Source organism: Canis lupus, chromosome 11, assembly GCF_048164855.1.
Source record: "Canis lupus baileyi chromosome 11, mCanLup2.hap1, whole genome shotgun sequence".
NCBI classification, from domain to species: Eukaryota; Metazoa; Chordata; class Mammalia; order Carnivora; family Canidae; genus Canis; species Canis lupus.
This window is the reverse complement of record NC_132848.1, coordinates 52,640,744-52,654,820: the sequence shown is the minus strand read 5'-3', so window position 1 is coordinate 52,654,820 and position 14,077 is coordinate 52,640,744. Positions and strand designations below refer to the sequence as shown.

The window sequence follows — 14,077 nt, the reverse complement described above, 5'->3', positions numbered from 1 at the left end:
GCCCCTCCCCCCGCCGCCCCGCGGCCCTCCCCCGCGCCCCCGGCCAGCCCCGCGGCGGGGAGGGACCCACTGGGCGAGTGGAGGCTCCGGCGGTGTCAATGGCTCCTCCTGCCACGGAGCAGCAGCAGAAGCAGCGGCGACGGGGTTGAGGAGGAGGAGGAGGAGGAGGAGGAGGAAAGGTTCCTTTAAGGAGGAGGAACGACGACGCCTCTTTTTCCCTCTATCTCCTCCCTTCACACTCATTTCCCCTTCGCCGAGGAGAGAAGGGGGGGAGGAGAGAGAAGAGGCCGAAGAAAGAGAGAAAAATTCCTCACAGAAATCTCTTTCAGGGGGTGTGGGGGGAGGAAGAGGAAAAAAAAGAGAGAGCCGGGCGCCCCCCGCTCCCTCCCTCCCTTCTCTCCCTCTCTTCTCCTCCTTCTCCCTTCCTCGCCCGCCCGCCCGCCCGCCCACTCCCCCCGCCGCCGGAGACGCCGCTCGGGAGTCGGCGGGCCCGGAGTCTGTCTCCTCACCCGCCGACGCCGCGCTTCGCCTCGGGATCCCCGGGCGGGCGGACGCCCTTTCTTTCTTCCCCTCGCTCTGCCCGTCTCCTGCCTCCGTCCCTCGCGGCCGCCCCGCCCGGCCGCCTCGGCCTTCCCCGTGCGTCAGGCCCGCCCGGCCGGCCGCGCTCGCTCTCGGTCTGTCTCCGCGGGCCTTTCTCTCCGCTCGGGGTCTCGCTCGCCCCCTCCGCCCTTCCCGTCTCCCCTTCCCCTCGCCCCCTTTCCTTCCTCCCCCCCCCCACCCCCTGCTCCGGCCCGGAGCTCGCCGTGCGTGTGCGTGTGTGTGTGTGTGTGTCCCTCCGCCAACGCCGCCACCTCAGCCCGGCAAATGAACTCCGTCCGAGCCGCCAACCGGAGACCCAGGCGAGTGTCGCGGCCGCGCCCGGTGCAGCAACAGCAGCAGCAGCCCCCGCAGCAGCCGCCGCCGCAGCCGCCTCAGCAGCAGCCGCAGCAGCCTCCGCCGCCGCCGCAGCAGCAGCAGCAGCAGCCTCCGCCGCCGCCACCGCCGCCTCCGCCGCTGCCTCAGGAGCGGAACAACGCCGGCGAGCGGGGTAAGGCCGCGCTCACTCCCCGCCGCCCGCCGGCTCGGGCGCCGGCCGGCCGGGCCCCGCGGGGAGGGAGGCCTGTGCGCCCCCCGGGGGTGGGAGACGGCGGCCGAGCGGAGGCGGGTCCCCCGGTGCCGCAGTGTCAGCCCGGCCCCGGCCGGCAGGAAAAGCCGCGGCTTCCCCACCCGCCCGGGCTCTCGCTCAGGCCGCGCTTTGTTTGGTTGCGGGGGCTCGGCACCCTCTACCCCCACCCATCCCTTGGCTTCTCGCCTGGCTCACGGACCCCGCAGGAGTCTGTCGGTGGCTGGGGCGGGGGAGGCAGAGGGTGGGATTTCCCCCTTCTCTGCTGCCTTCCACGGTTTGCCTCCCCCTTCATAACAGAAGGTGTGTGTGGGGGGGGGGGACAACTGGGAGTGATCGGGCGGTGGGGCTGGCTGGGGAACTTGTTTTTCCCCCTTTTCTCTGTTTAGCCTCCCCCTTCCTGTGGAGGAGGGGGAAGGGGGGGGAATCCGAGTGGTCTGTGGTGTTGGCCGGGGAACTTGTTTCCCCCACCCCCCTCCCTGGTCACGGGGTAGGGGGAGCCGCGACTCCTCTCCCAACCCCACAGTGTTTGCTGCGCAGTTTGGCTTTAGTTACAGAACCCCTGGGAAAGGACCCGTTAAATCGAGACCTTTAAATAAATAAATATAGGACCCATCGGCCATTTCCAGCCCCCTCCCTCGCGTGCAGTGCAGTTACCCTTCCGCCCTCCCGACCACCCCTCTCGCCCGTCCTCCCCCCAGCGAACCCCTGCGCCGCTGCGCCAGCCCCTCCGTCTCCCGGTGGGGTCTGAACGCCCCTTGCTGGGAACCGGCCCCTAGGGAGAGAGTGAGTGTGTGCCGTGTCCAAGGCCTAGCGAAATGTGTCATTTGGACCCAACTGTGCAGCTCTGTCTGGTAACCACCATTGTCTGAGGGCTGAGGCTCCGGGGGGTTGGATTCTTGGTTTAGCAAAAATAATGTTCAGTTCTACTTTGACGATGTGGTTATTTGGGGGAGGTTTATGAGGTAGAGTGTTGCACCTCGGTCTCCAGACGTAACTATTCTCTTTATTAATTAGCTGCTCTCCGCGGGGGTGGAGGTCAGTACCATATTTATGTGTACGGTTGTTGTTTTAAGGAGGAGGGGAATTGTTAGGAGACATTTTGCGTGTTTTCGTTGGCGGATTAAGGTTAATTTTACATGCGTTGGTTGTCACACCTCCTTTGATCAAGGGGATTGAGATTAAATGCCTTTTAAAAATCATACATTCTTTCCTTAAAATCTGTTTCAGTGTTGTACTTGATAAAAATACTTAAATGAAAGAGAGAGATGATAATCTGAAAAATAGTTCAAAGGGTTTTCACTAGTCACTGTTACCGATAGTCCTTGAGTCCTTTGCTATATGTTGCTGGAAAGAATGTGATGTTTCAAGCCAGTTAGAAGTCTTGTGTAACATTATTGGCAATTGTGTTTTAATGATTCTTTGATACATTTACCTTTTTTTTTTTAATAAATTGAAAATATTTAGTTTCATCATTTCCTTTCACATTTGCATATCAGGGTTTTCCTGTGTTCCATTCAAGTAACACTTAAGACTACTTCCACTCTATGTTGTATAAAAATTTTTTGAGAAAACAGTGACACTAGATTGAAATCCTAGCGTAGTAAGGATTCGTTTGCTAGAAGTAAAGTAAGCGTTTTCAAGATGTACTGATTTGTTCAGACCATTAGGGCTGAGTCAAATCTGTTTGGCCAAACTTAATTTAGTCTCATTGTGTATTTTAAAATATTTATTCTGAATCTTCTTTTCACAATGTGTGTGATTTCAAACTTAGTTGAAGTGCTTTTATCTTGGGTGCTTTTCTTCATTTGTGTGAATTATCAGTTACTAAAGTCTGTTTCCTTTTGAAGTAAATTGACTTGGTTGTTGGCATTGGCATGGCAGAGTGTCAGTTTTCTTTTCATTCATGTGTATAAGCTGACTGACAAAGATGTTCATGAAATCAAGATTTCAATATGTACCTAACCAGATAGTAAATCAGATGCAGTGTAGAATCGCTCCTTTGCTGCAGCTGGGAGAAACTCTTCTGGAGATTCTATGTTGGCACAGAGGGGAAAAGAACTTACTGATTAGCCTTCAGGGAAATGCTGTGGGTCTTTTAGAGGGCAAATAAATGGCTTTAAAATAAACATTAAGATAAATTAAAAGACTAATAAAGTTTTTGCCAGCTTCATGTAAAATATGTAATTCTTCAAAAAATTGGCAATTTGATTACTTTTTTAAAAAGGTACAGTTTACATAATGATCAGAAGTTAGCCAAAAGGAAAACTCTTTATTTTAAAAGTTTTATGGAGCATACAAAGTGTCACTATTTCTCATTTGGGTGGGAGAGGTTTTGTTGTTTGTTTAAGGATATGCTGGGTTTCATAACTTTGACAAGGTAATTAAGGAACTACAGCTAACACGTGTGTTTTACTTTTTTTTTTTTTTTTTTAACTAACTCTTAATGGATATGTAACACTTGCATTAGAGTTTGGATAGAGTTACATAATAGTGGGTCAGACAGCTTTCCTGGTCAGGAATTGAAGTCTCAATTTTTTTTAAGACAAGTTAATTCAGTCTTATATTTCATATAAAGGATGGACTTTTGCCTTTGTAGTGGTAATAGAATAGTTACAAGATTTTTCAAGCAAAAATTTTGTCAGCTGATTTTTAGTTGCTTATTCACCCACAAAGTAATTGATCTAAAAACTTCCTTGATATGTCCTTAAACACACACACACACACACACACACACACACACACACTTCCTTGCATATGCAATAGCCAATATTTGAAGTAGAGAGAAACAGTCTTAAAGAGTGAATTCTTACGAAGACATTTTAGAGCCTTCCATGGGGGAGAATAACTTATGACCCACATAGGGAAATAATTGCCTTGGGTGTTTCAAAGAATGCTGTTTTCACTCATGTTATCTGAAATGGCCTACTGTCTTAAGATGCAATACTAATCATTATGTGTTTTGGTCTTTTAGTGTAAGTTCCAGAGTTTAGGATTTCACATATCACTTTAAACTACTAGAAAATAATTTGTGTTCCACATATATAAGTGGAACATTTGTGTTCCACAAATAATTTGTGCTCACAAAATAATTTGTGTTATTTTGTTTTGATAATATATTTCAGGTTCAATGAATCTGAAAGTAGTATGGGGTTAGATTTTTTATTTTTACTTTTAAAAATCCTAAAAGGATTTAGCTTTTGCAACTTGTTCTGTTAAATATATCTTAATACCTCTTTGGTAGTCTTTTTCTAGAAGAAGTAGGAGAGCTTAGGAGCCTGCAGAAGTGCTATGTATGCTGAGCACTTTTAGCTTGTAGTTAAAATTGATTACTTTGAATAGGTAATAAGTGCACATAATTAAAAATTCTGGAGTTTCTTGTCTACACTGCCTCACATACCAAATTCTCCTACTGGAATCAATCACTATTATTAGTTTCTCATTTATTATGTTTTAATAAAAGATGAAATTTGACAACTGAAAATCTTGATGTGAAAGTTTTTGAAAATAGATGTAATCTTTTTCTGGTTGGAAAATTCATAAGATTCTTTTGAAGTGCTGAAATTTTAACTATGTAATAATTCATAGTTAAATATAATGAATACAGGGCAGTCCCAGGGGCTTAGAGGTTTAGCGCCGCCTTCAACCCAGGGCATGATCCTGGAGACCTGGGATCGAGTCCCACATCAGGCTCCCTGCATGGAGCCTGCTTCTCCCTCTGCCTGTGTCTCTGCCTCTCTTTCTCTCTCTGTCTCTCATGAATAAATAAAATATTTAAAAATATATATAATGGATACAATATATTAATAGGTATTGCTATTAATTTCTAGTCTGAAATAATCATATAGAGTGAAAAAATCATCAGTCTTTTAAATTTCGTATTTGTGGGATAAAAATCTCACCTATGATCCTGGAATTACAGGATTTTGTTTTAACTAAACTTGTTGAAGTAATTGAATACATATAGTAGTACATGAAATATTCCTGATGGAGCTACATATTTATAATATGCAGCAGCCTGGAAACTCTTTAGTGTTCTAGTCATGCATGCTAATCATACTTTCTGTGGGCTTATTCTAGCTCATGATACTTTACCTTCAGGTTCTTCAGAATAAGGAACTTAGAGAATACAAGAATAAGGAACTTCTGCAACCTTTTTTGATAGAAGAGTTCTGGACAAGGGACATGATTTTTCCTGTTTTAGGAATTAAGTACTGTGGGACACTATTCTCCATTCTGGTAGCTAAACCTTCAAAATATTTATATCCATTAAAGGAGAGATGCCACCCAGTTTGTGTGTGTGTGTGTGTATGTGTATGGGATGGGGTGGAGGATAGCCTGTTTTTTCAAAGCTTACAGATTATTTAAGGGCTAGAAATGAGATAGTGACAATGCCAGTGTTAACTTTGTGCTGATGAGGTCTATGGGTTGTCACTATACTGCTTTTCTCTTTCTTTACTGGAAGTTCTGGCAAACCCAAGGACAGGCCATCCAGCTTGGAGACCTACCAGGTAAGGCAAGAATCACCAGTAGATCCTGACCTGTTAAGACCCCTGGACTTCTGTTTGGCAGAATTCAAGGCTAATATTTTCTCGGGTCCCCCCTGCCCCTCTCACGCCCTCTGTTTGTCTTAATTTTGAAGCTAAACAATCTGTAATAGTAAGTTATTTCAGCTTGAGGTTTCTTATTGTCCCCCAGTTTATTCCCAGCTAATAAGTTACTTTTATTTTGTGTCTATCTTGTCCCACTGGTCTCTGAAGGGTTATTTTGTTTTAGACTACCAGTTTAATCAGCCCTTTGCATTGCATTCTCAACTTCCAGAGAATTCCAGTTTATGTGAGGTTGCTAACAGGGTACCCCCAAATTGCAGTTATTACCCTTTGAAAATAAAATTATAAAGCAAAATAGAGAGTTGAGACAGTTGAACAGTATGATAGAGCTCAGGGATACAGATACTTAAATGGGGGTTCTAATCCTTGCTATACCATCAACAGGCTTTTTGACATGGGGCAAGCAGTATAAACTCCTGGAGTCTTACTTCATTATCTTTAAAATGAGGATGATGATAATACTTGCTTTATGGAATAATTCTTGCCGAGAGATTTAAGTATCTAGCACTTGTGAATGGCAGTTTTTAAAAATAATAAGGAATGCAATCAGTTGTATATAAAACTAAACCCGAGAGATAAAATATGTATGAGTTTCGTTAGTTTCCAGCATACCCCAAAATGCAATCTAGGGGGCACCTGGGTGGCTTAGGGCATGATCTCCGGGGTTCTGAGATTGAGTCCTGCTTTGGGCTCCCCGCAGGGAGCCTGCTTCTCCCTCTGCCTATGTCTCTGCCTCTTTCTGTCTCTCATGAATAAATAAATAAAATCTTTAAAAAACAAAACAAAAAATAAAAATGCAATGTAGGTGACTTCATATGGCCTTAGAAAGACTGATTTATAAGTCATTAATTTTATACCTAACGAATTGAAATACTCTTTAAAGGGGAGGAATGAGGAAACAGAAAAAATAAGTATTTGGAATAATATAATAAACATAGGTCTCTGTTTCTCTTATGTACTAGAGTCTATGCCAGACACTTGCTTATATACTATCTCGTTTAACCCTCTTAACAATTCTGTAAGGTGGACATTAATCAGCAGTGAATATTCATAGCAAACAGAGAAGAATTTCAAAATTGATTTATATCGCTGAGTCTTCCCATAAACAAGAGATAACAAAATGCATTTGGCAGAGTATCTCCATCCCATTTGAGGGAGGGAATAACCTAGCTCTTGAAGCACATCTGTCCCCTATCTTATCCCCTCTATTTTATTGAAGGCTGGGACAGTAGTCTGATGCCATTGATTGTTAAACATCTGCTTTCACATTTCCTAAGTAACCTTCTGATCATAATTTTACCTCTAATGTAGATTTGTCTCCAGAAGAGATTGCACTGATTGGCCAGCATGTTTTTCCAGCTTGTTGAGATCACTAAGCACTCATTGTACAAAGAGGGGTAGATTTCCCTTGAATAACTCGTAAGTTATGAATAAAAGGTGTTAAGTCATTTTAGCTCATGGTTATAGACTAGACTATTTCAGGAAGGAAAAATGTGAAATAAATTACACTTCAATGGTAATTTTGACAGGTTTGTGAACTAAATATCCTTTTGATACCATAGCTTGATGTCTTTAGATATACAGCCTGAGTTTTTTTAAAATAGATGTTAGGTTAATATAAGAAATGTGTATAAACTTAATCCTTAGGAAATAGAGAAATGAAACCAACTAACTTCCCTTACGTAATTTAATTTAAAGAGATATCAGAAATATTTACTTTGAAATGAATACATTGTGGGTTTTTTTTTAAATCCCAGATAAGATAGTATATTAAAACAAATGTAAATTTTGTAGGTTAGTTGCTTACTCTCCCCAATTTCTAATGATCCAGTTGTTAAATGTTTAGCCTGTCTAATGAATGGAAAATTGTGTGACCATGTTCAAAAAGGAGAAAAAATGATTAAATACTGATCTCTCAACTGGTGGCTAAAACTTTAAAAATATTATGGAGGGATGCCTGGGTGGCTCAGGTTGAATTTATGCCTTCGGCTTAGGTCATGATCCTGGGGTGCCCGGATTGAGTCCCGCATCAGGCCCCTGCATGGAGCCTGCTTCTCCCTCTGCCTGTGTCTCTGCCTCTTTCTATCTGAATAAATAAAATCTTAACTAAAAAAAAAAAAAAAACATTATGGAATACTTCTGCATCTCATGAGAGAAGAGGTACCATTCATCTTTCTTATGAAGAGAGCCTACTTTTCTGTTTTCTGAAAGCTTTGAAATTGAGTATAGAAATGGAGTAATAACCTGTGCTTTACAGTTATTTTTCTGGGGGGCACAAGGGTGGCTCAGATAGTTATGTGTCTGCCTTTGCCTTGGGTCATGATATTGGGGTCCTGGGATTGAGCCCCATGTCAGGTTCCCAGCTCAGCATGGAGTCTGCTTCTCCCTCTCCCTCTCCTGCTGGTTGTGCTTGTGTGTGCCTGCTCGCTCTCTCTCGCTCGCTTGCTCTCTCTCAAATGAATAAATAAAATCTTTAAAAAAATTATTTTTCTGGTAACAGTGAAAATCTTAGCTTCACTGTTTTCTTCTAGTGTGCAACAAATTCATTTTCCAAATGGTTGAGTTAGGTTGTGTCATATTCTTTTACTATTGAAAGTTTTTCCTCAAAGTGGAATTAACTGACTAGTATAGGGGTTCAGTCTTTGGTATTTCTTTAGTACCATGTATTGATAACGGACTTAAATCAGTTTAGCCTTTGCTGGTTTGCATTATTTCTTGACTTAAGTGTAGTTATAAGAATTCTTTTTTACACTCAAGTATTGATTTTGTATCTTACATCCACAGTGTCTAACATAGTATGTATAAGACCATGTGGCTTTATGAGAATCTGTCACTTAGGAGGAAGCAAGTGGGGAAGAGGAAGAACATACAGCTCTTTTTTATTCACCTGTTATATTTTGAGTTGGCCAGGGTTGGTATATATATGTCACTAGTGTTTGTTTCTTCCCACATAATCATACAAACTTGGGGGAAAAAAACAGGCTAAGGAAATTAGAAGTAATGTAGAATTTAACAATTGGAAAGTAGAAATCCTTCCAGGTGTGTGTATCATGACAGAGATAAAGGATCAAAGAAGAAGTGTTTGAAAGAAATGGAGCGGGTGAAGACCTTCTGTTTTGAAATTGAGTGTTATTGGCAAAGTGATTGCATGGTAAAAGAAATTATGGAACCCTTCATTTTCCTATGTTAAAAGTAGCCACAGAACTAATTTGTGTGTAACAAAACACACAACTAGTTGAAGTATGTTTGCATTTTTAAGAAACTGATCACTTAGTCAAATTTTGGTATTTTAGACCCAGTAAAAGAGATAGAAAATAAGTGATTTGAACAAAGACCTTTTGGCTAGGAATGCTTCCTCAGAGACAAAATAACCATGTAGGGGAGGAAGAGGGTAGAAGAATCTTGCAAGAATTGCTTACCTTACACATTTATTGTTTTTCCTAATCTACTTCTGACCCTAAAACTTTTCTTAAAAGACTAATTTTGGGAGGGGACGGAGAGAAGAAAAAGAATTTGAGGGTGTAGGAGTGGCAGTATGTGTGGGTCATTTAAATTAAATTAGTAGTGGTCATTTGAATTAGAAACAATCTATATAGGGGATCCCTGGGTGGTTTCAGTGGTTTGGCACCTGCCTTTGGCCCAGGGCACGATCCTGGAGTCCCGGATCGAGTCCTGCGTCAGGCTACTGGCATGGAGCCTGCTTCTCCCTCTGCCTGTGTCTCTGCCTCTCTCTCTCTCTCTCTCTCTCTCTGTGTGTCTCTCATGAATAAATACATAAAATCTTTTAAAAAGTCTACATATAATTATATGTACATATATATAACCATATATAAATTGTGAAAATAATTTTATTAGGTTTTTTAATCTAAGATTTTAATTAAAGTATACAAGTGCACAAATCATTGGTGTATAGCTTGATGACTTTACACAGAGTAAACACATCTGAGTAGCCAGTAATACCTAGAAATAAACACTACCAGCATCCCAGAAGTGGTATTCATCGCATTCCAGCCTTCCTCCCCCACCATGCCCCACCCACCCCCAGGCCTTCCCAGTCATTATGTACAACCCTATCTTTCTAACTGCTTGGATTAGTTTTGTCTGTTGAACTTTATATAAATGTAATCACCCAGTATGTATTCCTATGTGTCTGACTTCTTTCAATCATTGTTTGTTTCATCCATGTTGTTTCTTATAGCATTAATTTGTTCATCCTTGTTGCTGTATAATATACATTGTGTGAATATACTACAATTTATTCATTGTACGATTAATAGACATAGAGTTTTCATCTTTGGCTGTCAGGAAGAGTGCTGCTATGAGCATTTTATGTATATCTTGATGAATACATGTACACATTCCTGATAAGTTGTATACCTCAACATTATACTGTTAGTTATCTTTTCCCAGAGGCAGAGCTTACATTTACACTGAAGGTAAAATAGTTTTAGGAAAGATATGAATATGACCTCTCATAATGTTGCTAAAACAATTGATTTTATTTCAGATATTAATGTTTTTCGTGTTTTGGGATGACTGTTGTAGCATCCTTTTTTTTAAATTTTTTTTTTAAATTTTTATTTATTTATGATAGTCACAGAGAGAGAAAGAGAGAGAGGCAGAGACATAGGCAGAGGGAGAAGCAGGCTCCATGCACCGGGAGCCTGATGTGGGATTCGATCCCGGGTCTCCAGGATCACGCCCTGGGCCAAAGGCAGGCGCCAAACCGCTGCGCCACCCAGGGATCCCTGTTGTAGCATCCTTTAACAGTCCAGTGTTAGGAAGTTTACACATCAACTTTATATACTGTAATTTTCCCCAAAGGTTGTAAGTTGGGTTATTTTGAGGAGGAGGGGAATCTTTTTTTAATTTTAGGAATTTTCAAAAATGCTGTGGACTTTACTATGTGATGCTAAGCTTTCATTCCACAAATTATTTCTTTCTGCTATTGCCATAAATAATTTTGTTTCTCTATTTCAGTTTGGAATACTGTTTCTTACTATTTTAAGCTTATCCTTTTAACTCCTTTGAAAATACTTTGCTTTTATTTGGTTGTTTCATTTTATTTTTTTCTGCATATCTTAGTTATAAATATAAACATAAAAGTATAAAACTTGGGATCCCTGGGTGGCGCAGCAGTTTAGCGCCTGACTTTAACCCAGGGTGTGATCCTGGAGTCCTGGGATTGAGTCCCACATCAGGCTCCCTGCATGGAGCCTGCTTCTCCCTCTGCCAGTGTCTCTGCCTCTCTCTCTCTCTCTGTCTCTCATGAATAAATAAAATCTTAAAAAAAAAAAAAGTATAAAACTTTCATAGAAAAATTAGGGTACATTTTGTTCTTAGGTTATTTTTCTAGTTCTTGGCCAGATCTAGCAGTTCCTGACAGAAAAAGAAGGTGTAAAAGGGCCCCTGCCAGCGTCATTGAGAAGTTCTTCCTCAACTGAAAGCTTGTGCTGAAGTGCTAGCTAGTTATTGGCTTTTTTAAAAAAAATTTTTTTTTTTTTATTATTTATTTATGATAGGCACACAGTGAGAGAGAGAGGCAGAGACACAGGCAGAGGGAGAAGCAGGCTCCATGCACCGGGAGCCCGACGTGGGATTCGATCCTGGGTCTCCAGGATCGCGCCCTGGGCCAAAGGCAGGCGCCAAACCGCTGCGCCACCCAGGGATCCCTAGTTATTGGCTTTATAAGCTTTACTCCCCACCATACAAATATCCTGAGAATGACAGGCTGTCGGTGACTGAGATGGACCTTTGTTTTCAAGGAACCATTTGCTTGAAACTGATGATATGGTAGCCTAGGATACTAAAAAGACTAAGATCTTAGTATTTGGTGTCTGCTCTTTCAGCACTTCCCAGTTCAGTGTTAGTGCTAACAGTTCTTTCTTGTCCATAAGCAGTGTGGAGGAGACTGCCACCTACCTTCTTTACTTTTTTCTTCTCTTTTCCTTCCTTCCTTCCTTCCTTCCTTCCTTCCTTCCTTCCTTCCTTCCTTCCGCCCCCCCACCCCCAACATAGCCATATTGAGTAAATGTTCCTGTTAAGTTTGGGGAGAAGGAGCCTGAGCTTTTTCATCAAAGGGCCTTTTTTTTTTTTTTTTTTTTTTTTTTTTAAGAAATTTATAACTGTAGGAAACAAACTGAGACTTGCTGGAGGGAAGGTGGGTGGGGGAATGGGGTAATTGGGTGATGGGCATTAAGGAGAGCATTTGATGTAATGAGCACTGGGTGTTACATGCATCTGATGAATCACTAAATTCTACCCTGAAATTAATTATACACCATATGTTAACTAACTTGAAATTAATTAAACCAAAAATAAATTAAAAAACAACAACAACAAATAAAAGTGGCTTTTTTTTTTTTCTAGAATGGTTTCTTAATCCCATTTCTAAAGTAGGGGATTTTGAATAAGGTAATTATGAGATGCTCTAAAACTTTCTGTATCATTTAAATTACCAGTATAAATCATTGAGGTCTGAACTTTTTTTTTTTTTTTTTAATTTTAAAACATTTTATTATTCATGAGAGACACACAGAGAGAGGTAGAGACACAGGCACAGAGAGAAGCAGGCTCCCTGCAGGGAGCCCGATGTGGGGTTTGATCCCAGGACTCCAGGATCATGGCCTGGGCCAAAGGCAGGCATTCAACCGCTGAGCCACCAAGGTGTCTAACTTTGTTAGATATTACTATGCAGACATGGTTCTTGTTTTGTGGAACTTATAGTTGAGACTAAATTTAAATAACACTCAAAATTAAAATGAATTGCAAATAAGCATGTTGATATTGTTTTCATTGTCTTCTGATAGATATTTTTAATATTATATGTGAACACATACATACACCACACCGGAGTTTTGTTTGTAACCTTATCTGTCCACTGTTTCCAACTTGAGTCTGTTGGAGAATTTTGTATGAGTTGCAATTAAGATGAAAGTTTGTTAGGACTCCCTGCTGTCTGATACATGTTCTACCCTTTAATTATTTATTAAATTACTTTTGTGCCACAATTAGAAAGTTGTTGCAGGGGATGCGTGGCTGGTTCAGTTGGTAGAGCATCCAGCTCTTGATCTCAGAGTTGTGAGTTCGAGCCCCATTTTGGGTGTTGAGCCTACTTTAAAAAAAAAGTTGTTGCAGCCCATGGTGCCTGGGTGGCTCAGTTGGTTATGATCTTAGGGTCCTGGAATCGAGCCCTACATCAGCCTCTTTCCTCATTGAGGAGCTTGCTTCTTCCTCTCTTTGCTGCTCCCCCTGCTTGTGTGTACACACACGCTGTCTCTCTCTCTTTCAAATAAATAAAATCTTAAAAAGAAAAAAGTTATTGCTGCCCAAAGTTTAAGCTAAGTTATGGCATGCTTACGTAAATGATTAAGAAAGAAATGTGCCTAGTGAAGGAAATTGCCTGCAGAATTGGGGTCATCTTGTTTTCATGATGTTTTCCTTCATTAGATTCATTGTTTTGCCCTTATATCCAGAAATTGAAGGTAGACGGGTTTAAATTAGATTATATGTTGCCAGAATCTAAGATCTTCCATTGCAGAGATAAAACAACACTTTTAAGTTTCTTGATAGCATCTGTAGTCTAACATACAAGTAGTTGTAACTCTCAGGGTCCCTTTATGGATTTTTTTTTTCTGATGCTGTCTTAGTTTCTACTGCAACATCTCAGAGGGAACCTGTCTTCTGAGTCATTTGATTTGAGAACCTCTTAGCTGAAATCTTTAATGGTGAAAAACTAAGCTGAGACATATGGGTATAGTGAGCTTATCCAGGGTTGTAAAGTCTGGTTTTAGAGGCCTAGAAAAATGACGTATACCAATCATGGTATAGAGAACACACATTCTGAAATTGGGAATATGCACTCTTGGTTTTGTAAAGTGTCTGAACATTTTTGGTGAAATGTTAGCAGTATTGTCTTGGAATGGTGGAGGTGAGGTGATTTTTGTTTCTTTTTCTACATTTCTTTTTTTTTTTTAATACTATATATGGAGTCTGGAAGGAAGGAGGTTTGTATTTTTTTTTTTTTTAAGATTTTAATAGCAGTGATTGTGATGTGAACTTAGAGTAGTTGGTTTGATATAGTCCTTGCATAGGTCATTTTAAACTTGAATAAAATCTTAAAATTTTACATTTCTCAGTGCTCTATGTTTTAAGTGCTTATTAATTTATGGACATTTATAGTTTTTGTATCCACAGCAGCTTGAGGATAATAATTGCTTATATCATTTATAGGAGATGAGGATAACTGAGGATAAGAAAGTCAGAATTCAGAATTAAAAACAAATTTGTTATTTGAGACTTTGAG

At 41.2% G+C, this 14,077-nt stretch overlaps 1 protein-coding gene and 1 long non-coding RNA gene across 4 annotated transcripts in view; one reads left to right on the top strand and one right to left on the bottom strand.

The window, feature by feature from the left end:
• Window positions 1-697, bottom strand: part of LOC140600205 (uncharacterized) — a 75,746-nt gene extending 75,049 nt beyond the window's left edge. The window contains exon 1 of the long non-coding RNA XR_012003414.1: window positions 510-697. This is a non-coding gene — a long non-coding RNA (uncharacterized lncRNA). The remainder of the gene's footprint in view (window positions 1-509) is intronic.
• The window catches only part of FBXO11 (F-box protein 11), an 88,136-nt gene continuing 74,120 nt past the window's right edge, over window positions 62-14,077 (top strand). The window contains exon 1 of one of the 3 annotated variants that reach the window (XM_072768278.1): window positions 62-1,087. In XM_072768278.1, coding sequence (XP_072624379.1) covers window positions 865-1,087 — 223 coding nt within the window. In that variant the 5' untranslated portion in view covers window positions 62-864. Of the gene's footprint in view, window positions 1,088-1,231; window positions 1,466-14,077 lie in introns of those variants that run through there. The other 2 variants (XM_072768279.1, XM_072768280.1) reach the window with 2 other exon arrangements.